The sequence below is a fragment of the Orbicella franksi genome, chromosome 1 (assembly GCF_964199315.1).
Source record: "Orbicella franksi chromosome 1, jaOrbFran1.1, whole genome shotgun sequence".
Taxonomy (NCBI): Eukaryota; Metazoa; Cnidaria; class Anthozoa; order Scleractinia; family Merulinidae; genus Orbicella; species Orbicella franksi.
Genome location: NC_138145.1, coordinates 6111577 through 6136061, shown reverse-complemented (window position 1 = coordinate 6136061; position 24485 = coordinate 6111577). Strand labels below are relative to the sequence as shown.

General features: G+C 38.2%; 3 protein-coding genes across 3 annotated transcripts in view; all 3 read right to left on the bottom strand.

The window, feature by feature from the left end:
• LOC145464333 (CUB and sushi domain-containing protein 3-like) overlaps positions 1-6333 on the bottom strand; it is an 89542-nt gene extending 83209 nt beyond the window's left edge. The window contains exon 1 of the mRNA XM_081448293.1: positions 5937-6333. The gene's annotated coding sequence lies outside the window, so the exon portion shown is untranslated. The remainder of the gene's footprint in view (positions 1-5936) is intronic.
• On the bottom strand, positions 730-4298 carry LOC145491619 (zona pellucida sperm-binding protein 3 receptor-like). Its single transcript, XM_081471204.1, has 6 exons — positions 4136-4298; positions 3867-4040; positions 2757-2942; positions 1747-1914; positions 1512-1619; positions 730-746 (listed from the first exon to the last, which is right to left on the bottom strand). The coding sequence occupies exons 3-6, from the start codon at positions 2872-2874 to the stop codon at positions 730-732; spliced, it is 411 nt and encodes a 136-aa protein (XP_081327330.1). The 5' UTR covers positions 2875-2942; positions 3867-4040; positions 4136-4298.
• Positions 4828-24401, bottom strand: LOC145490717 (uncharacterized). The gene is made up of 14 exons (XM_081470161.1): positions 24156-24401; positions 22014-22074; positions 21393-21584; positions 20931-21098; positions 20473-20589; positions 19382-19484; positions 16172-16794; positions 15598-15787; positions 15045-15343; positions 11491-11625; positions 10890-10934; positions 5937-6104; positions 5345-5452; positions 4828-4892 (listed from the first exon to the last, which is right to left on the bottom strand). The coding sequence occupies exons 1-14, from the start codon at positions 24228-24230 to the stop codon at positions 4828-4830; spliced, it is 2349 nt and encodes a 782-aa protein (XP_081326287.1). The 5' UTR covers positions 24231-24401.
• Between the last annotated feature and the right edge of the window lie 84 nt (positions 24402-24485).

Sequence of the window (24485 nt, the reverse complement as noted above, 5' to 3'; positions counted from 1 at the left end):
ACGAGGATCACGAACCAGACTTGGGGGCGAGACAATTCAGGTGAGCGAGTTGACTTGCCTTGGCAGGTAAAGTAACCAACAACTTTTCTTTGAGTATACGTAAACACTTTGGCTCGCCTAACTGGAACAACTCTCAGCATGGCGAGTGTCACATAATGTCTAGATTTAAGATTTAAAGCAGCAATTTGTATCAAAGAACAGAAAATTAACTCAGCAAAACCCACTGTGATCAAATGACTGAGGGAAACTTAAACAAAGAGGAATAGTTGCACATTTGATTATTTAATAAGAGTTACGAATAATCATGCAGGGTCAAAAAAAAAAAATCATGCAGGGTCAACTTTTACTCGGCCTACAGGGGCTACATTTTCACATACAAACACTTGATAAAGTTGGCTCAGGGGGAGGGTTATCTCGGGTACCCGAGACCATATAAATGGGACCTGTGTTGCCTCAAAGAACACCCCCACGATTTTCAAAGGGGAAGGTCCTTAAACAGGACCTTAACTTAGGGCAGCTTCAATGGCAGATTCCCCCTGATGGCCTGGATTTGAATAATTGATTTAATTACTTTTAAAGAGGACTAGAACTTAAAAATCTTGCTCGAATTTCGATCCAGCGAGACATAAGCTTCCATGCCGTGAATCAAGTTTTTACTGGGCGTTTTAAAAGCACTCACCAGAGAAAGAGACTGATGACCCCAAAGTACCAATATATATGTACTGTATCTTACTGAAAACAACAACCTTCAATGAGAGATGTGGGAATGTGGGATACTGACCTTCAGCATGCGATCCAGCTTGTCTCTTCTACCAATACACGTGAGCCAAGAGCAACAAAAGCTCTGGTGATAGCGACTTTCGGAGCTAAACGGCTTCTGTTAATTATGTTCCCGTAGTACACAGTGCAAACTATGGCCAGCAATACTTCATCCAGGTTGTTGGTAACATTATAGGCTATTGCACTTATTGTTATCACTAAATCACGAACAACAAGAACCAAAAGTCGGAACAACACCAGTTTTTCAAATGTGTAAAATTCGCCCGACGATGACCAAAGGCTCTCCGTTATTTTGCTTCAAAACAATGATAAACTTTTCTCTTTTCCCGAAATTTTTGCTTAAAAAGTCGAAGTAATGTGTCTGCAACATCTTTCCATCCTCAATATAAAATGAAACGAAACTGATGGTTTACAAATAGAGGGAAATCGTGAGTAATCGAAACGCCATTTTCTCGCTTTGTGAAACGAGCCGCGAAGCGCAGTTTAAACCGGATGTGACGTCATTTTTTGTTGGATGATGCCTACACGAAAATTTCAGGAGTCTTCTGCCCCGCCCCTGGTTCCGTCGGATAAAAAAACCCAATCGTTTTTTCTAAGGGTATGGCTTCAATGGTTTTGGTTTTAAAAACAAAAAACCCCTTTAACACTCTCAGATAGCGTATACAACTTACCCTTACAACTTGGCTTTCTATTGCTCCACCGACCGTCTAAACACTTTATCCTTCGCAAACCTTCCATAAGGTAATCTCTAGGACACGTGAACGTGACTGTTTTGTCATGACGAAAGTCCTCACCAATCCTGTTTCCTCGATAGGGAATGCCAGGGTCTGGGCAAGGAGCTATTAATTGGAGAAGAAAAAACATAACACCTAAATTGTTGCTCTTAGGGGAAGATATGATGTCAAAAGCCAAGCTCACCGACGTTTTGGCTTAATAAAGCAAACAGACTGTCAGCCATTTTTTCACCTTTACATTCTGGGGGATCGAGGTCCCACCCTCCATCATTGCATGTCAGTTTGTCGTTGCCTTTGAGAGTATACTCTGCATCGCATCGATACCAAACTGTTTTGCCGTGCCTGTAATCAGCACCGATCTTTTTTCCGTGAACTAAACCGCCAGGATTTAGGCAGAAAGCTAGAAAATAAAAATAGACATGATTAGATTGGTCTATAGCGAGTATCTTCTGTGCGACGAGTTTGTAATTGGGTTACCGAGGTCATCAATCCAAATGCTTGAACTGTTGGACAAAGTCCCTTTATATCAGCTATATATTGTTTCGTGCTGTCGACTCCAGAAATAATACTAATAAAAAAAAGATGGACTCTTGCAAGTACTTCTCGAGCAAGCTAGGTTAGTAAGTAGTTTATAACATGGCACTTGTCGGCTTTCGGAAACAAAACATTCAACATACCAATCAGTCCAATCAGAACGCACGGATTTATTTTAAGTCTATCTTGCCATATAATAATTTTATGTAAAATTATATATTTTCATATTAAATTCTTTTATTAAATGACTCTTAAACGTTTTGCGCTAAGGAGTTTTAAATCCCCAAGTTACAAATTCAATCAAACTTTTGATTTTCGGTTCTGTTTCTCGCGTTTCAGTACATAGGGCCCCACAGTTGGTGTCTGTGAGAGAAATGTCTCAAGTGGTATTGAGCGCAGCGATAACGTTCTTATCTCCTTTTCAATATTACTCTGATCACTACAAGAAACCTCGTTCTTTCGTGGGCTCGGTTTTGACATTTATGTAATTTCCTCTGTTTGCGTGAAGTTTGCAGTTACCATAAATATTAACTCGGGAAAAGTAGCAATGCACTGTTTGTTTTCGAACCTAGTGGAAAAACGTTTACTAAATTAAATTTCTAAAATCTTTTGATAATTTTAGCTGTTCATTTGTTATATCTGTAATAAAAATTTAGATATGTATCCAGTTCAAGGTCAATATTGCTGATATTGATCGTATTAACCGACCTTTACAAACTGGAGCATCACTGGTCCAGCGTCCATTGTCGCATTCCTGTGTCTTAGATCCAACCATCGTGTAATCTTGTAGGCAGCCGTAAGTTATATTTTCACCGTGCTTGATCATGACATTTTTCGTACTTCTGCCTTCCACATATAAACCTCCTCTGGGTATTCTTGAAAAACTGCAACGAGCTAGCAAGACAATATACTTTAATAAAGTTGCCACAAGATAGCTTCAATTGACAATGACTTATCAGAATACTTTTTGCGTTGTTTAATTTTTTTTTTTCTTAACTTTCGGTAGCAAACCTAAGGTACAACTACAAACTGCCTTATATAAGCAATAAACCTTACGTTTTCTTATTTACATATTAAATATAATCCAGTATATATGTGAGACAATTTCTGGCAATTTTTTAGCCTCAGCCAGATAATTCATCTCACCCGCGTGGGATTACATTTTAATGCAAATAAGAAAAGTACAGTTGACTCCCGATAACTCGAACCCTCGCTAACTCGAACCTCCCGCTAACTCGAAGTAATTTTCATTTCCTACAGGCCATTTTCTATATAATTTTACCCTCGATGACTGGAACTCGCGATAACTCGCAATCGAACCTTTTACTATTTCCCCTGAAGGTTCGAGTTATCGGGAGTCGACTGTATACCGTGAAAAGGGTTATCGTCCGTATCACAAATGAACAAGATGTAAGCTCGTAAATTTGGAATTCTTATTGGTAATATTTCTAAAACAAAAATAATATATTTGAAAACGCAAAAAAATAAATAACTAAAAAAAAAATAGAAAAATAAAAAACATACAAAACATACAAAAAATACAAAAATACACGAATTAATCCATTAACTTTTTTGGGATGATTTCGCGAGCTTTTGCAAAAGTCAAATGAAAATAGAATTGCTTGATTAAAATCACATACTGAAGTGTCGCAGCATTCTAAAACTTAAAATACACATTTTAGATCCGTAGTTTAATTTAAGTGTCCGAGCAGTATTTTTTCAAGGGTGGGAAAAAGTTTGTCTTTATCTCATACACTATACAAATACAGTATATACAAATATGATCAAATTTTAACGATCTCTCAAGAACAAGCTCACCTTTACAAACTGGTATACTGGAATCCCAATTCTTTCCAACGCAGCGTATTCTGTCGTTTCCAAACAAGTCATGGTTGCTGTCGCAGGAATATGTAACTTCATCTCCGTCGATAAATCGAACCTTATTCCCATGCAATCTTCCTCTGTTTGGGGTTCTCGGTCGTGGGCAAATACCTGTTCAACCGAAAACTCTATCAACTTTCGACGTTTTTAGTTGTTTCAGATTTTTATTCTTTTGTACAATCAACCCAAAACTTGTTTTGTCTAACCTTTGCAGACTGGAGCTGGATTGTTCCAGTTACCATCATTGCACGTGATGGGAGAGGCACCAACCCTTGTATAGCCAAAAGAGCAATAAAACACCAGGGAGGCCCCATGTCTGAAGTCTTCTCCTGATCTACTGCCATGAGCTGGTGGGGCGAGTTTGGCACAAGGTGCTGTGGAATCCAACAACAAATCAAATCAGCACTACTAAAACCGTTTTCTTCCATACATTTGGTCGTTTGTTGGAGTGTCAATCTCTTTGCGGAGTATTTTGTTTTGTTTTGTCTTTTAAATTTGTTTTTTTTTTTTTTGTTCGTTTGTTTTGTTGTTGTTGTCCCATTTGAATGTTTCTCAAGGCGAAGGCATCGAATTCACTAAAAACTGTCAAACACCATTCTAATCCAGTGAAAGCGATTTGGCTAGATGACGCGTTCGCAGGCAGTGCCTGGTCACCTTAGTAGTTTTATTTGTTTTTTAGTGTCCAATCGACGAGCGAGAAGCGTGGCGTGGAAAGCATCCTCTGATTTCTACCTTTTGAGTCATATGTTATTTGCTCAAAATTATAAATTAGAGGAAGTTGTTTTCCAATAGACGTGTGTTTCACGCCTTTTTTCTTTTTCTTTTCCTTTTAGTTCGAATAAAGATAGATTTTATTTTGTGTTTATTAGTATAATAGGTCAGATGCGATTATCTTGGTTCACTGCGGGCCAGCAGAGGGCTTGAAGCTGCACCGTAGGAAAACTTCTGAATTTTGTAAATGTTCTGTAACAAAATTGCGGAAAATTCAAACTTCCAAGCCTCATGTTTTCCAGGCGGATTGAGCTTTTTCCATATTTTTTTTTTTTTTTCGCATATGACTTTATGTCAACGAGTTCTTTCAGAATCACTGTGTACTTCTTCAGTCTGCCATAACAGAGAAATGAAAATTTGCTTTTATCGCCGTGCCTTGATTTTCCCACCAAAAACCGTTAAAATCAAGAAATCAAAACAAAAAACACAGGATTGTTTGAAATTAAAAGTTGTATCAGTGTGCATAGTTTGAGTTCCGTCGGATAAAAAAACCCAATCGTTTTTTCTAAGGGTATGGCTTCAATGGTTTTGGTTTTAAAAACAAAAAACCCCTTTAACACTCTCAGATAGCGTATACAACTTACCCTTACAACTTGGCTTTCTATTGCTCCACCGACCGTCTAAACACTTTATCATTCGCAAACCTTCCATAAGGTAATCTCTAGGACACGTGAACGTGACTGTTTTGTCATGACGAAAGTCCTCACCAATCCTGTTTCCTCGATAGGGAATGCCAGGGTCTGGGCAAGGAGCTATTAATTGGAGAAGAAAAAACATAACAACTAAATTGTTGCTCTTAGGGGAAGATATGATGTCAAAAGCCAAGCTCACCGACGTTTTGGCTTAATAAAGCAAACAGACTGTCAGCCATTTTTTCACTTTGGTGTTCAAATATGGCCCTCTTCCGGTGTTTCTATAACAGTCTCCTTATTGCACTCTATAAGGAGGTTTCGACTCCAGAAAGATAAAAAGATGGATCGCGAATCTTGCAAGGTCGATAATTTCGATCGACATGAAAATCCACAACATTTGGAGTCCAACGCTTCAAGCTTTCAAAGTTACAAGTTCCTATAATTCGTTCAGGCCCAAAACGTACCCTGGCCGAAAAAAGGTTAACACCATTAAATAATATAGGTTTTAATTAGAGAGATGTGTTTGTGAGGGAAAAATAAAGGATAATTACATTTCGAATTTTATTATGAAGTATTTCTATTTGTTTTTTGTTTTTTTATTTACCTTTACATTCTGGGGGATCGAGGTTCCACCTTCCATCATTGCATGTCAGTCTGTCGTTGCCTTTGAGAGTATACTCTGCATCGCATTGATACCAAACTGTTTGGCCGTGTCTGTAGTCAGCACCGATCTTTTTTCCGTGAACTATAGCGCCAGGAGGTAGGCAGAAAGCTACAAAAAATAAAAATATACATAATTAGATGGGTCTATAGCGAGTATCTTCTGTACGACGAGTTTGTAATTGGGTTACCGAGGTCATCAATCCAAATGCTTGAACTGTCGGACAAAGTCCCTTCATATCAGCTACATATTGTTTGGTGCTGCTGACTCCAGAAATACAAAAAAAGATCGCGACTCTTGCAAGTACTTCTCGAGCAAGCTAGGTTAGTAAGTAGTTTATAATATGGCACTTGCCGGCTTTCGGAAAGAAAACATACAACATACCAATCAGTCTAATCAGAGCGCTGGGATTTATTTTAAGTCTATCTTGCCATATAAAGGGGTATCGAATGATCTTTGCGAGCATTTGCGAGCATGCGAGCAAGGACAGCGATCAAATTTGTCTTGCGAGCAACGAGCACTTTAGAAAATACAGATGGCGAGCAGCGAGCATTTCGTAAATTTTCCGCTAGGAGGAATCTCTCATTTATTAAAAGGAAACGTTTTGCGCCAAGTAATCTGGCTGTCAACCACTGATCCCAGCAGCTTACAGCCATTACGTCAGGTAGCTGCGCGTGAGCTTGGTACACTAGGTGGATCTGAAGATCTAAAGCTTTCTAATCAGACGTTGTGAACACATTACGAGAAGAAGCTAAAAGTTATCAGGCTTTCAAGAGGCCCTGCGCCTAAGAAACGACCGATGATTTCCGGCTAAAAAATAAAATCGGCCGATTTTTATCTCTCAAGTAGAGGTTACCGAATACTATTTTAAAATGAATTTCTTTTGTTTCAGTTTCGCTTTAAACCAAAAAAATCGAGCCGCAAAGTTTTTCTGTCTGAAAGCAGCAAAATCAGGCCGAAAATAAGCCCCCGCAAAAAACTGTTTAGAAATTACTATCGCAACGCAAAATAATGAGAAAACTACACAGTGTTGAAGAAAAAGACCTTTTAATGCAATATCATTCAATAAACATCAAAAAACTGCCGAAGCGATTAACAAATAAAGTTTCAAATATTGCATACTAAATTAGATGGAGCGTTGGAGCTGATTTTAAAATAGTTATTTCTCAAAAGTTCAGCGCTTTTGAAAGCAATCACAGTGATGAATGAGACATTGCAGGGATACAAATCACGTTTCTGGAAAAACATTTTTCGGCCAAAGTATATTGACCTCGTACAAAGCGTTCAAAGTTACCGTTTTTACCGTTATCCTGCTACTTCGGCGAAACACTTCTCTTTTGCCAATACGGCCGTGGATAGCGTGTTAAACGCCACTTTAAACCTTGATAGGCATTCAAAGACCGTCCTAAGTAGAAGGACGTAGAATTTAAAGAGAAAGGAAGATGAAAAATACGCAGAAAAAGAAAGTAACTCGAAATTACCATTTGCTAACGAAAGTTGAATCTGGAAAATGTCGTCGCGTGACAGCGGCCATTGACGTCATTTGTATAAATAGCGGTGGAATCCAAACGAATGCACAAATAGGAAAACAATTTTTCCCGGCCAGAAAACGTTTAGTGGAACAATGTTATGTTATTTTTCACAAATGATGGTCACTGAAAAAGAAAAACTTCCCCAACCGCCACACCGTTTTGGCCGCAGCGTGATCTGAGTTATGGGTCACGAGTGGATCTGTAGCCGCTGACCGCCCGAAGGACATTGCAGACTCGTTTTCCCACGCTCTTGCGACCTTTACGTGACAAATGACGTCAATGGCCGCTGTCACGCGACGACATTTTCCAGATTCAACTTTCGTTAGCAGATGGTAATTTCGAGTTATTTTCTTTTTCTGCGTATTTTTCATCTTCCTTTCTCTTTCAATTCAACATCCTTCTACTCAGGATAGTCTCTGAATGCCTAGCAAGGTTTAAAGTGGCGTTTAACACGCTGTCCACGGCCGTATTGGCAAAAGAGAAGCGTTTCGCCGAAGTAGCAGGATAACGGTAACACGGTAACTTTGAACGCTTTGTACGAGGTCAATATACTTTGGCCGAAAAATGTTTTTCCAGAAACGTGATTTGTATCACTGTGATTGCTTTCAAAAGCGTTGAACTTTTGAGAAATAATTATTTTAAAATCAGCTCCAACGCTCCATCTAATTTAGTATGCAATATTTGAAACTTTATTTGTTAATCGCTTCAGCAGTTTTTTGATGTTTATCGAATGATATTGCATTAAAAGGCCTTTTTCTTCAGCACTGTGTAGTTTTCTCATTATTTTGCGTTGCGATAGTAATTTCTAAACAGTTTTTTTGCGGGGGCTTATTTTCGGCCTGATTTTGCTGCTATCAGACGGAAAAAGTTTGCGCCTCAATGTTTTTGGTTTAAAGCGAAACTGAAACAAAAGAAATTCATTTTTAAATAGTATTCGGTAACCTCTACTTGGGAGATAAAAATCGGCCGATTTTATTTTTTAGCCGGAAATCATCGGTCGTTTCTTAGGCGCAGGGCCTCTTAAGTGTTGTGACGTGGAAGGTATTTTTGGTTATATTATTCTTAGGAAATGTAAACAACGTGACATTTAGTCCAACAAGTATTTCGAGCTTCGGTTTCGATGATCTGCAAACTGTTTTCCCGCTTGAAATAGATCAACGCACCGGAAACTTTATTTAATTTGGGGGCCTCCAGGATCTAACCAGTTGAAGCCATACACCTCTGACACGCTCTGAAGGTCGAACATGTCAAATTTTCAGAAATTTGACAAGTTTAAGAAGGCTCTGAGCTCCTTCCGCAGCATTTTATTCGATTGTGCAGAAAGTTGTATCTTATCACAGTACAATGATGGCAATTTCGCAAAAAGGGGGTTCCTGAGGATAGATCTGTACGGGTCCGCAAATGATCCCAGGACCGCAAATGATCCCGGACCGCAAATGATCACCAAATTGGACCGCAAATGATCCCGGACCGGAAATTATCCCCATATTGGACCGCAAATGATCCCGATCAAAAAATAACGAATGGCATGGATGGTGGGATGGTGTGGATAGGGAATTGGCGTACGTGAATACCAATGTTTTTATTAAAGCCATCTTATAATTATACTGGCTTACAACGCTCTTTTTTTCATACTTTCGACTATATTTTGTTGCTAACTACGATGTTATGAATATCACCACTCAATCATCAAAACACACCTTGGCTTGCATTTCTTTGCAATGCTCGGTAAAATTATGATCAGTGCAACATATCCTTTGTTAAACATTGATATTTCGGTGTTATTGTTAAATCACATTTTATCAACCATTAACGCCACTCGTCTAAAGTTTTAAACTAAAATCTAACCATGAAGCAACTATTACAGAAGACGCTGTCACATGAGTAGACCCACAAGCCTACAACGCTTCATCACTCTGTAAAACACCTAGTGTGTAGCACTGGAAATTTGAACAAATTTATTTTGTAATTTTTCCTTGGTCGTATTTTGGCTTTAATTCCTCGGAAATGACTACTTGATTATTCTAAGAAGCCAACATTCCAAGCTATAGTTATGAAGTTCAGCTTCATGACCAAGCAAGACCAAGGCTTGCGCTTCGTTTTGACAATTAGCTGTTTGATAGATGTTTGATACTATCGCCACTGGTATTTCGAGAATGTTTACAAGTATGTGTTTTTCTAAGACTTCTAATTCAATAGATCGTCTTCACGTGACGTGTTTTTATCCTCATCAGGCATAAGAGGCGGTATATTTATATCTGTTTACAATTAGCATGCTTCGTTCGGACTCCAGAGCATTTTGAGTTTCAGGGTTATGGAGGTTGCGTGACACAAGGCTACGATCGAATTTGTTGAAAAATATATACTTATCTCATGATTTTGAGTCTTTTTAGAAGTTAGAACATTAGGAAAAGTGCTTATGTAAATGCTTTTTTGTTTAGTATGGATAATCAGTCGCCTAGATAGCCAAAGTAAGTTCCAGAAGTTACACTATATTCCGGCCGCCATATTGGTGTACCACGGATGTACACCAACATGGCGTTTTCTTACTGGGCTCTGTAAATTTCTGGGAAACATTTACGACGAATATCTGAAGTTTGGAGAAACGCACAGGCCTAAAACTTGGAGACGTGTCTTACTTAGTTACCTTCTATAGCGTACATCACAATTTGTTAGCTTTTTCCATTGTTTGGTTTTCGATTTATTATTTTCTTTTATTGCGTGACAGTGAAAACGATGTGTACCCTTCGAAGAACAACACAGCAGCTGTGGACTATTTTTTTTGTAAAATGATAAAACATGTTTTTTAGTTCATAATTTTTGTACATGTTGTCACCTTCCTCTGATATAAATCCATGCCATTCCTTATTTTTTGATCGGGATCATTTGCGGTCCAATATGGGGATAATTTCCGGTCCAATTTGGAGATCATTTGCGGTCCTGGGATCATTTGCGGTCCTGGGATCATTTGCGGACCCGTACAGATCTCGAGTCAGAATCTCTTGGTTAGACATTGAACATTATTTTTCTTTCCATTCAGACAATGACAGGGACAAATGGTATAGAAATTTCCTTAGAAAGTTTTCGGAAAATCCGAAAATTGTTGAATTTCTGAAATGATAACCATTCAAACGGAGTTTCTGGGACGAGAACAATTAAATCGAACGGGAATTTGCAATTTTCTAACAGTTGTGAACTTTAAATTGTTCATACAAGGGAAGATAAGTGTAATAAGACATAGATATGTGGCGTGTGGTTTCCAAGACAGATTTGGTTCCAAACTGAATAAACTATACGTGCCACATATCCATTCAATTTTTCTTGCACTCAAAAGTGACTGTTTTTCCATCCTGAAAGTTATCACCGACACGCATGCCTTGACTCAGCACACCAGGGTCTGAACACACGGCTGTGTTGACAAAAAGATGATTTATTAACAGAAATTAGGTTACATCGTAATTGATTTACAATCAAAAGCAAATAGTATGATATAGAAACAGTGGAAATGGAAATAAAAGGAATTGAGTGACTGTTGGAAGGAACGAAAAAAGAGTGGTTAGATGGTATTGCAGGCCAGGAAGCTAGAACTGGAGAATTAAAAACCTCAGATTGTACGAAGGAGAGTAAAAACTGCCTGCACTAATTTCCAACGTAGATAACAGTTCTTTCAGTATGTAAAAAAAATATATCACGGGAAAACTTTGACAGTTTTTCGTAGCAATATTTATCTTGATGTTGCAATAAGAACTTTTATTTACATTATTAGAAAATGTGACCCAAAATAAAGACCGTTCATTAGCGCAAATTTTTAATGCTGTTTCATAAGTTTTCAAAGGCAATCAATAACGTTTTCTATAATAAACTTTCAGTCTTTTATTTCAGCTTTAGTTGTTTGTAACGATCACTTTCTCAGAGGTCGAGACTACCAGTAAATAATCGTTGAAAACCAATAACATTATACCTACCAATATCCATGTGTACTACTCTCCGAACGGCCTCTTGTAGATTTCTGTATTTCCTAACAAAGATCACGTGATTATGGTCTTCATTAGCGGAAGCTATGCTCATCAGTACAAGTGTTTTCACTTTTCTTCCAATACCTTCGAACAGTAAAACAATAAGAAAGAAATGACAATTGACTCTGGTACGAATTAAGCGCTCTAAAATGCACCTAAACTCGGGAAAAAGCAAAGACGGGTCATTTGAAATTAGCGAAAAGTATAATCAGGGTGCGTTTCTCTGGGAAAATACAAGATTGCGTCCTTAAATCCAAAACAGATTTAGCATTTCTTTACTAAACAGATTAATCCAAGATCATTGGGGTCGTGTATATGGTGATGCAGCGTGATCCGAGTGATCTTTGATTTATCTATTCAATCAAAAAAACGCAAAATCCGTTTTAGAATTTCAGAATCCAATTTTGGATTTTCTAAAAGAAACGCTCTCTTAATATTTGCTGATGACAATGTCCGGTTACCGTTTGTAGACTTAATGACACGTCACAGGGGGTAGAAAAGCCAGTTGTTAATTGTAATTTAAATTGATTTCCTCTAACTGTCAGCAGAAGAACATTACAAAGTCACCAGCAAAAAAACACTCCATTTTTTCCCTTTCTTCTAAATATACAAAAAATTGCTTATTAAATCGTTCTGAATAAATGGTAAGCGTTGTGGTGTATTTTGTACTCCCGCCTTATAATCTTTTATCTTTAATCATAACAATTACAATTTCCTCGAATGTGATTGGTGCATAAACTGCTGTATTTTGCTCTAATTAATCTTCAAAGTTGTAATCGGACAGTGTAAACGGACAGTTAGCTGTAATCGGACACCTGTAATCGGACAGTTACATGAACCAATCATTTTAAGTCCTCTCCACTAAATCCACCAATCACAGCATTGATTACAATCACTATAGTAACCAATTCAAGAGACTGACTTTGTAAAACTTTGGAGGTTTAGTCTCTGGTGACTGTTTTGAAAGAAACTTAACCGTCATTTTGTAAGCTATTCTTCATATTTTTAATTATGATATTGAAAAATGACTATTAAAAGCGTTTATTCAAATGAAACTTTTACTTTTGTGGGAAATTGTAATGGTTATGATTAATTGGTAACAGGACATCGTGTCGTCCAATTCAGTCTGTAATCACACTCGTGATCAACAAATTGGACTCCCGCTTCGCGGTCGTCCGATTATGTTAATCACTCGTATGATTACAGACCGAATTGGACTCCACTCAGTCCTATTTCCATTATTAGTCATAGTAATCATAGTAATGTCAGCAACGGTGTAAGTGGTATTAGTATTGTAAGTAATGTAAGTATGTAAGTAATCCTAGTATTTTATGTAATTTTAAAATGTATGATAAAAAAAAATCTTTAATCATTATTTATACAAGGTAAATATTCATCAGGCACAATAAATTCCAATAAAATGTCTAAGATCCTAAACCTAAAATTCAAATCTTAATATTTTATTAACCTACAAAAATATTTTACTTGGAAACCTGATTTCCATGAATGGCGTGTGTTTAAAAATTATGATAGAGAGAGCGTTTAAATTGGTTTAATGAACCAAACTCTCTAATGTTACAGGGTAAGCTGTTCCAAATTGTAGCGCCCCTGTAACTTAAACTATTATACGTCAGTAGCCTCGTTTAAATTCTGTTACGTCAGATCTACGCGCTTGGATCGGGTCCGCCATGTGCTCGATGTAGTGTTGTATTTGTTATGTTCAACACTTAATAAGTGCAAACTGAGTACCCATGTACTACACGTTGCTTAGCGGACAAGATTTATCAGCGTATCGTTATAATTTTAACGGAGCGTTAGAAATATTGATTTTTTTGAAAGAAATAAGACAACACCTGCTTTCTTGGGAAAAAATCGTTTTATGAGTTATTTCGGAAAATGTAAGGCCACATCTAAATCGAAGCCACTCACTGTCAAGTCTGTGTAGTTAACAAACGCACCATTGGACTGCAACTGAGACTGAAGCTCTTTGATTTTAAAAAGAATCTACCCTTGGTGTCTGCTATCTACTGTGCAAATTGGCAGGTACGTAAAGAGTGATTTTCATCTATTTGACTTTTTAAAATAATTGAGATACTACGCAAGTTATGAGTGGTCAATAGAGTTGCTAAACCTATCTTCTCTTGTACCGGTAAACCACGGTTCCCGATCTATGGCAGCTCTACCGCGGGAACTAGAGAACTCGGATCTCTAGCGATAACAAATGTAATAAACAGTTTTGCTTTTCACTGGCTGAGATACACAAATATCTTTTCATTCAGCATATACATGGAAATTTGCTAGGAAAAAAAGGACCAAAAGTTGGTCGTCATATAAAGCTTTATCTTTTTTTTTTCCAAATTAAGGAAGTTTTAAACCCTTTTTTCGGTGCTTCTTCGGTCTGTGGAGGAAGAAGTCAGCCGGGCTTAACTGATCAATTTGGGTTGTCAATAAAGCAGGGAAAAGATTTTCTATCAGAAATTTTGAGTTTAAACTCAATGCATGCATGCATAACATGATGAATGAATTTTGGTTTCCATAAGCTTAGCTTTCAAGCAATAGCTTTCATTTAGCAAAATACAGAGAAACACGGACTTCATAGCCTTCAGCATAAGAAAATGAATTTTGAATAAATTTCGGAAGCAACGTTTCTGTAACTAACCTTTATTCCATTCGCAAAACTTTGGAAAGTTATCGTTAAGCACTACGTCGAAGTTATTACAAAATGCCGCGGAACAGTCGAATCACTTCGCCAAGCACATGAAGTTTGGACTACTTACACACTTTTCGTACAGCCTTTTTCTTTCGCGATGACCGATTCCACCTACGAATCCCTGCATTTTCCCGTCAGAATACTTTTGAGTTAGTTAATATACTTTTGCCTTTCATCGATAACCTTTTCCTTTCCTTTCTTCAAACTTTCTTAGCGTGAAATGTTTTCGACGCTTTGTTCTGCGGATTTCGTGTCTGGCGCGGAGTCTGTGCTTTCATTCTTTCAGTTGCTGTGATTGGTTTGTCACGTCATCTCATGAATTCGATGAGAATAAGTAACTTGATCACGAGAGTACAATAAATTTTCCTCTCATTGACAGACTTTTTCCATAGTTATTTCATAAAAGCGATAGACCACTCTTTCTATGGGTTTACCGGCGCAATAAACCACTTGGGATGTTGGGAGAGCACTCGAAAAGCTTGTAAATCACTCGCCTAACGGCTCGTGATTTACTAGCATTTCGAGTGTTCTCCCAACATCCCAAGTGGTTTATTGCGTCAGTAAATCCATAGAAAGAGTGGTCTATTGCTTAAATAAAACATTATAAAAGTTAAACGTTTCCACAGGCTAGGTTGATTTAATTGGCTATAAGTAAACCTCAAGCCCCTTCATCGGTTGTGACTGATGAAGGGTTTTTTCCAGAAACGTCTCTAAAAATACCTTTATTAAGCACTTTTTATAAACTTAATCGAATGCAATTAATTATAACAGCTAACCAACATTTCAACCTTACCAATCGCGTAAACTTCGAAGAGTTTATTATCGCGGAGATACCTTGCTTCTCTTCTCACGGATCCACTGAGGTCTAATCCGTCTGTGATAAGCATCATCACCCGATGGCTATCGTTACGAGAATTGGGTACCACTTTATTCCTGACAAGTTTAAAAGGACGAATATACGAAGAAACCCAGCCCACGTACATTATATTGTCAATAGCCTTGATAGCTTTCTGGATAGTATTCGCTTGACTGTCTCCTAAGTTGAATTCCAACTTAGCTTCAGTCACAGCTGCTACTTGTGTTCTGGCCGCCCTGAAAAAGAAGTAGAGTTTAAATCAGTACATACTTTTGTGATAATACCGCGGGAGAAGATCCAGGTAAAATATTAAACTGCTGTTGCATGATGGAATATCTGTAAGCTCGAAGTTTTATTTTTTGTTAATTAATTTTTGGTAGAATTTGCCCGCGTACACATTCATTTTGAACTTTAACAATCATGTTCCCCAAAAGGCAGTTTCAAAATGCACAAACAGTTCTGAAATTAAAATGGCACAAATCTCTGATACCTTTTACTTGCCCCGATGATTGTAAGAAGTTCTTTCGCAAACTCCAAACTTCTCTGAAAATAGAATTTGTTCACACTGACGGAAGCATCAAAAAGAAACACTAGATCCAGTCCACAATCTTCGTTTAAGTTGATCCCTTGTCTTCTTTGTTGCCTAGTAGTTTCACTACTGCATTGGTTTTTAGGCTTGTCTGTAAAAAGAGAAATTTTATTTTATTTTATCTTTTTTACAAACAGGAAAGCGCGAATACAATGAGAAATCAAAAATACAACTCGAAAAGTTCAACCTCAGAGCTAACTGTATTTCATTTAGAAATGCAGTAAAAACAGACATCTGTTAAATGACTTTCCGAGTCTCTTAATTATCTTCGCATTTGTGGCAACTTTTTCAGGTATCATATCATATCAAGTATTTTAGGTATAGTATTTTCTCGACTAAACGTTACGGAGGACGTTTTTTTCACTTTTCTTATTCCGGCTTTCTTTTTGTTTCGTTGTTGTTATCTATTTTTTCTTTTTGTTGCTCTTTATGGCTCTGTTTTATGACAGCATTATTCAGCATTAGTGCTACTCACTATTTGCTGGTTCTTTCTTTTCGTTCATAGTTTTCCTAATCCAGTCAAGGAATGGATGAATCCTGGTGTAGTATCCATACTGATCCTTTTGTGCGCAGCCATTTCCCCAGCTGACAACACCAATCACCACCCATTTAGAATCTGACAAACTGGAACTGACATCCCGAACAAAGGCTCCTCCACTATCTCCCGAACAGGCGTCTTCTCCTCCTCTTCCGTCCCCGGCGCAAAACGCTGTCGTTGTGTTAAATTGAATACCCGATTTATTTATACAAAGCTGGTCGCTTTGAATTGGAAAAGAAGCGTGACGAAGGACCTTGGATATCTCACTTAACTGGGTGTACTCGCCTCGACTTAAGGTTCGTGTCACTCCCCATCCAGCCACAGTGCCTCTTGTTTTGGGAATTGCCAGATCTCCTTCACTCTTTTCTGGAAGACACACTGTTCGAACAAACTTGCTAAGTTCCACTTCCTGGCTGAGTTTTACAAGAGCTATATCACCATCAAAAAATGGCAAACCATTCGGTTTAAATCGTGGGTGCACGAAAATCTTCTCGGGAACAATTTCTTGCTGCAAAGTTTCGTTCACCGACAAGTTGTGGTCGCCGGCTTTAATAAGGTAACTGAAAGATAAATGAATGCGTTCATTTAACAAAAAACAATCTTCCGAGAGACAGTGATAGCCTCTTGAAATTAAATACGTGTTACACGGCAGATGTAACGGGGAGGGTAGCTCAAGAAAACTGCCTCACTTTTTCGGCAACTGGTTTATTGGAGGTGTTCTCTCTGCTGTAGCTAGCAATCAACTAACTAACTCGAGCCAAACTGACTAGCATTTAAGTTCGCTCGTATTGCGTCCACACACTGAGCTGTGGTTGGTTAATTCGTAAATTGTTAAGAATGAATGAGAACATTGGAAACAGTAGCTTCTTTGATACCCAAGTACGTGCTTCGAACTCAAATTAGAAACTAAGGAAATGACGAGTTAAACCGAGCGTCTAAGAAAAGCCAACCCAAAACTAAGTTATAGATTGTAGATTTTGTTACCGATCACAGATCTGGCTGGGCAAAATGCCTTTTAACCTAAATTGAACGTGATCCTAATTTTATCAGCAGCAAGTGATAAACAAAAGCTATATTATGTAAAAGAGTAAATATTTCTGCAAAGGTAAGCTAAGCACTAATTTCAATGTAGAACGTACCGTTGTTCGATGGTATCGGAAACCAGGACTTACTCCGTCCTTTGGTCATACGCTCACGTATTTAATCTAACAAACTTACACTATAAGCGAAACCCTAAACCTACTGAAATAATCACACAAGTTTCATTTTTATCAAGTAGAGTTAAAGGTCCATGTCACTTTAACAAGGAAGAACCGAAAAAAGTTAATTAAACTAGACCAGGTTTGAATTGCGGTTTAAAGTCCCATACGTACGCAAATTTCCTGGCTTTACAAATCGACTGTGGGAAAGTTTGCTAATAGCAATTAGCTACGTGAGTGAGTTAAAGAGACAAGGCGACTTTGTTCCTTGGTATTATAAACTTCAACTAATATTAAGTAATTCAATTAATATTGGTTAATTCAGACATTATTAATCACTCACTTAAAGCTTAATAACTTATAAAAGTATGCTATAACATACGGATTGCATTCCTGTCTTTTTGATTAGCTCACACCAACTCAGGTTATTAGTAAATAGTTTTTGGCTTGCCTGTTTCCCGCAGTCAGGAAACAAATTTCTCTTATTATCCCGGGGGGGGGGGGGGAACACTGCCATATATGGGCTATATAGGTATGTACCGCTGTGAAGGGTATGGTTTTCAAGCAGTTTACTCTAGGATAGGGTATGTAAATCAGAGCGTTTGGGTCTAGAATAGGGTATCATTTTTCACAAAACTGACTGGTTGGTTGAAGGTTTTATCTGGAGGAAGAAAACAAGAAATTGCCACTCAAAAATATAAAAAAATCAAATCGGCAAGTTTAAATTTACGCAAATCAGCCTCAACAGTGTCAATAGATGGGGGGATTTGGGGAGTTTACTCTAGTATAGGTTAGCAAAATTCAGCTGAACTAGCTCTGGTATAGGCTAAGGGTTCCAGGGTCACAGCGGCACATCCCCACCCAGAAATTCCCAAAGTACTCCTCCCCGGACTTATTATACGTTTACGCTTTTCATCCACACATAAACAGAATCTAGTTATCTCATTTAACTGAGTTCATATATGACAGGTGTCCTGCATACTGCTAGGATCAACGCTATCGAAGTCATCGTGAGTAGTGATAAGTTAATAAAGATGGTGAATTTTAAGCATAAAATTTTAAGCTTAAAATTTACCATCTTTATTAACTTATCAGAATCTAGTTTGTTCGCTAAGTTTCGCTTGATGTTGGGAATTAGGGCTGAACGATTTGCCAATGGAAAACTGTGCGAAAGTAAAATATTCATATTTATTTACTTATGAATGCGCAAGCAAGTAAATAAATTGTCATGTAGTTGCATCTTGCTTTGTCGCAATAAAACATCCAAATATTTCGAATTCTCATGTCTTGCAGTTCGTGATTTCCATTCATTATTTTCATTACTCGTGATTGACATCTCGGTTTTGATTTTGTATTCGTTGTTGTAATCTCTAATGTAGTCTTTAAATTTGATTTTTTTTGTAATTCGACAGAAACGAGACTGAATTTCATAGAGGTGCGTCAATTCCGACAGGTAACTCTTAAAGTTCCGGCCAAACGCACGAAGCATTTGTTGCAAAATGTTACACATACCCGTCTGGTCATGCTGCCAGTTGGATGTTAGATGGTACGTTACAACATCGGGTGGCAAAACGTGTCCGAACTTGACTCCCAAAATGAAAATAACCCAGAAACGTCTCTCTGAGTGTTAGCCCTGGGGAAAATAGACAAGACAGAAAAAAAGAAACCTTGTTTTCAAAGCAGCGGGATTCGAGCCCAAGACTTCGGGATTGGATCAGGGTTTAGATCACCGTAAGTAAAGCAACTCGACTTGAGGCAGCGTTAAGAGAAATCTCTTTGCTCTATGCAGTCTTTCTCCTCCATGGCTAACGCTCACAAATAAACTTGTGGGATATTTTACTGCGCGTTAAATTACGGTAAAGTTAATCCTCAACTTTCCAATTTCTGATCATATCAATACTGCATGATTCAATATATTTGGATTTGTACTTAAAATATTTGCACTTACAGATTTGGATTCCCGGTGAACAGTCTCCGCGAATAGAAACAGTGGGCTGCGGTTAAAACCCACCGACGAGAAACAAGCGCACCACCACAATGAAACTGAGGAACTAAAAACACAACAAAACGTCTAATCGTGTAACTTAGTTAAGGCGAAAACTGCGAGGTTTTTTTTTGTTGTTGTAGTTTTTTGTTTTATAAGTGTAGATTTTGGGAGAAACGTATGCTCGGAAAAATCCGAGTCCCAGATGGGATTTGAACCCACGACCCTCCGTGATCTAGTCGGATGCTCTAACCACTGAGCGACTGGAGACTTTATGGTGACCAAGGGTCAAATTGTGTGTATCGACTGGAACCGCCTCGCGCGGCTACACAGCCACGTATTGACTCATATGAACTCACTAACAGCATCGCGCTGTCACATTGAGATATCTAGCACATATGAACTCACTAACAGCATCGCGCCGTCACATTAAGACATTTAGCACATATATATATAAACTCACTAAAAGCATCACGCTGTCACATTAAGGCATATCGATATGCGTCCAACCAACCTTTCAAGTATACGTTTCTCCCAGAATTTACACTTAATATCATGTTGTTGTTGTTTCTCTGTTGTTTAACATTTTTATCGGTTTTTAGCGACTTTATGACGCCTGTTTGACACTCCAAGTATGTTCAAAAGAGGGTAGAGAGGGTAGAGAGGGTAGAGGGTAGCGGGAGGGTAACAAAGGGTAGCAAAGAAGAATTCTCTACGAAATTAGACAGCAATAAAAACAGCACAGAAAAATGATTCCTTTTTTCACTGGCCTAGTTCGGTTTACTTACACGTGTAGCTGTAGCGGACAAACTCTGCCATCTGTCTACCCTAAGTCTCTCGGCCAGTACGGAAGATCCCTGGCCCAGGTTTTTCCCTCTACATATTTATCTCCACTTGTATGTATTTATAATTGACACCAGCGTAACCATTCCTTATTTTTAACACTGGCTTAGTTTTTTATTCGTTCTTAGTTTCTCGCCATATATCCTATATCCGTGATGATTAAAGCGATGATCATTTCACCAACTCTACAAGAGTACGGAATGGGAACTTACCATTTTTGTTGATTCTGTAGATTGCAATCTGCCAAGGCCACATTCCTCTTTGGGAAATTGTTCCACCAACTATCCTGGCCCTAGCATATACTAAGCTCTGGCCACAGGGAATTATCTCTGTAAGAAATAGATTTTAGCATAGCGGATGTTGTGAGTAAACGTACTTACATTATTAGCAAATGTTCAGTGAGAGTGTACTTTTTACAAAATCCTAAACACTGATACAGGAAGTCGCCGCAGCTTTGTAATGGTTCCACCCTTAATCCAGTAAACCCTGACTCACCCGCATCCCCTCCTTTCTTAGCTTTAAACGCTTGCAAACAGTGCCAAACGGTGTTTAAAGGTGAAAAAGGCAGGAGCCTTGCTACGGAAGTGTCCGAAAATAATTTTAAACAACAACGTTTCGCGTGAAAAAAGCTTCATGAGGGTTCTCAGACAAATGAGAGGATATGACTAACCTTTACATCTAGGGGCCTCGGACCACTTTCCATCGTCACCACAGGTTCTCAATCTGGGTCCAATTAGCGTGTAGTCTTTTATACATTGGTATCTTAACTGGTCATTGAAATTAAAACTTGAGCCAACAACTTTGGAGTATGGAATGTCTTCTGGTTTACCACAAGGTTCTGATTTGGAGAACACAATGAAAAAAAAAAACAAATACGAGTGCTGCATCAATATACTTTCCTGCAGTTTCTAATCTTTTATTATTATCCTGACTAAACGTGTTAGTATTTGGTGAAGGTAGCTTACAAGGTCTATGGATCAATGCATCGTTAGTGCTTCCTGTAGACGTAATCTCCTCACGAAAAGCACAAAAAAGTAAAGCCTGTTGAAATTCCTTGTTCTTGTAAGACTAGCTCAAAATCGTTGAATATTGTGAATGAAACATGAAATTTTAAGTTCTCATTTGAACTTACTTAAACACTTGGGTTCTACTCTTTCTCTCCACTTTCCTCCCTTACAAGTTCGCACTTTCTTGCCAACCAGCTTAAATCCTTCGTGGCAGAGATATCTCGCTTTAGACAGTCCAATGTTTATGGCGATCTTGGTGTTATTTGGCGGGTTTCTCAGCAGTCTCCGAAGTAGATCATTGCAACGTCTATCATTTCCTGCAACGAAGTTCGAATTATAACGTTGCCTTATCACATACCAGTGAATTTTATTCACTTTATTTTGTAATAGAACGATTTCGTTTATAGACAAAATTCTGACCGAGTACCAGAGGCAGTTCGCATTTGAATCAGTCCAAGTCTAACAATCTGACGCCATCTCTTTTTTTTAAAAAAAAAAAAGGTCTATTTTCATCCGTCCAATCTTTATTCTGGAGAGCGTTTCTAAAAAGATGCGGTTTTGATTATTCTTTCCAGCTGATACAGCTGTAGGTGTGGTCGAAAGGCCAATCCGGAGAAAAAAACATACTTGTTTTCAAACAAATACGTGTGGACAAGGTTTTAGCTAAGGACTTTATCGCCTCATGTCCAGCTGCAAGTAACTTTCTAAGTTTTAAGTAAAGTTCATTCATTTCATTTTAATCTTACTTGCGCCGTTAGAACTTTGAGGCAAGAATATCCACGTAACAGCAAATAAACACAACAGCACCTGGAAGGAAAACACGGGAAATATAAATAAATCTTTTGGGTACGAAGGGAAGAGCGGGAAGTCCATGTGAAAGGACTCCGTTGTACTGACTTGGCGAATTTTTGTGTGAGCTTGATACAATCATTCTTTGACTTCAATACTTCACGAAACTGACATCATTTACACAGGCTCAAATTTGTTATGTTTTCAAAATAACATGAAAATTTTTAAACTTTATTTTTTAAACTATTTTATCTATTTTATCGATATTTTTAATGTTATTTTTCCTTCGTTGATTAGTCTAAGATTAACATAGAGCAAAACTAATCCTATAGGACGCAGGGTTGGTGCTTACCACACTCTAACGTAAACAAACCAGAGGTCTTTTTAAGCTCAGCAATTTTAATTTGCCTCGATCATCTAGCTCATACGTGGAGATCGTTTTATCGCCGTTCTGAACACTTTTTTCGCGGTAACTTGTCTGTCGCTGATTGGTGGTAATATTTCGTCAGTAACCGAATTTTAATCATGATAAGGCACGTCACAAAGGATACTTTGACAGCTAAAAATGGTGACGTTTCGTCATCAACAACTTAAGCGAGACCAGAATCCTTGATTTGTACCCAAAACGACGAGAATCCCCGACCTTGGCGGGTTTCAAACATCAGCCGTCTAAGGCCGTTTTACAGTTGCTTGCAGCGTTTCAAGTTAGTTATTTTCGACAGGTAGAAGGTACAAAAATTTTTCATTATAAGGAAGATACTTATTGTTCTTGCTTAGCGATTCAATTCAGGGAAAGTCTTTGTGAGTTCGAAAGCAATCGATATAAACGAATGATTAAAGGCTCCTGACAATTTGTTTTTTTAACACAAGAAACGGAAAGACAAACGCTACCGTTCGGTAAATGGTTTCTTGACGGAAAAAGAACAAACAATGAAGACAAAAAGGAAACATAATCAGTAATCACCAAAAGGGTTCGAACTTTCAATGTCTAGCATAGCGAGCCATGCAACCCTTATCACACTGCGCCACTTGTACATCAAATACCGTAGTGCGAAAATATTAATGATTTATTTACTTACCGCAGGCTCAAGTGTTTCGTTCATTCTATACCTCACTTTTCACCAAACAAAATAATCTTGCCGTTTTTGACTACAGCACAAGGAAGAGGGTGGTAAAGGGTATTTTTCGTGACCCGTGATCGGCCCTCTTTATTTCCCGTGAAATGTGAAATAGCCATTTGTTTCCTCGTGAATCGTGATTTCCATAGTCGCCGTGAACCGTGATTTTCCAAAACGTTCTCTTTTATTTTCCGTGAAGCGTGAAATGCCAATGTTGTATTTTTCGTGAATTGTGAAAGGGCTGCTTTATTTTCCGTGAAACGTGATCTATACCCCCTCCCCGCTCCCCCCTTTACCACCCTCAAGAAAGACATGTACAGATACATGTAATGTAAAACGTGTAGGCAGGCCTGAGTAACAAACATTTTCCTAACGTTGAACTTTTTCATTTTGCAAATATCACAACACAACCCTGAATGGAAAAAGGCTTTATGGGCTTGTTCCAAAGCTAGACTGCCCTCACATCACGGGTAGTTCCTTAATGAGCAATGCCTCATAACACCCTTTCATAATTTATTTTCCAAATTCAGTGGCTCATAGCCAGTTTGATTCAGTCGAAATTGTCCTCGGCGTCGCCGTCGTATTTCGTTACCTCCTTAATCGTTAGGTAACGTCGCGTAGTTGAATTAAATAACAGCAGCAAACTCAGTTTTCCCGGCGTGGAAATACTGCCTAACATTGTAAAAATTGTACATGGCGACGTCGTCTAAAGGAAACCACGGAAAACTATACTGAAACGGCGATTATATTGTCAAGTCGGCATTTATTATGAAATGTGCAAGTGTTATCTGTTGTGCGCTTGACTAGCTAACAACTTTCAAGCCATCTCTTTGGAATATTAAAAAAAAACTTAAAATGATTCGGCTTAAGAGAAAAAACGACCTCCTCCTTGATATTTGAAATGTTGCTTACCCTTAGTCTGCACAAAAGGAATAAGCCCAAAGGGAAGTCTTCTCACTCGTAGTGGCGACAACGGTCAACCTTACAACAAGCGGAGGACATCTTGGACAGCTTATCTGCATTAACTCTAAAGGTATTCCATCTATCAGACCTCATCCACGCCGCGCCAGAGCTAGGTTTTAAGTTACCCGTCTTTAAAGTTCGATCGTTTCTAAAGTCGTCTAACTAAGCTGTCCAAGTAATGTTGTCAAATTGCCAAGTGAAACAGTAACTGCACTGAATACGAACACGTAACGCTGAAAATGATCTGTATGAACTGGAGCTACAACGGAAAGAAAGGTCAACTTCTTAGACGGTTGCAAATGAAAAGCAATTCTTTGTCTTCCTGTGTCTGAAACTGAACCAGTCCAT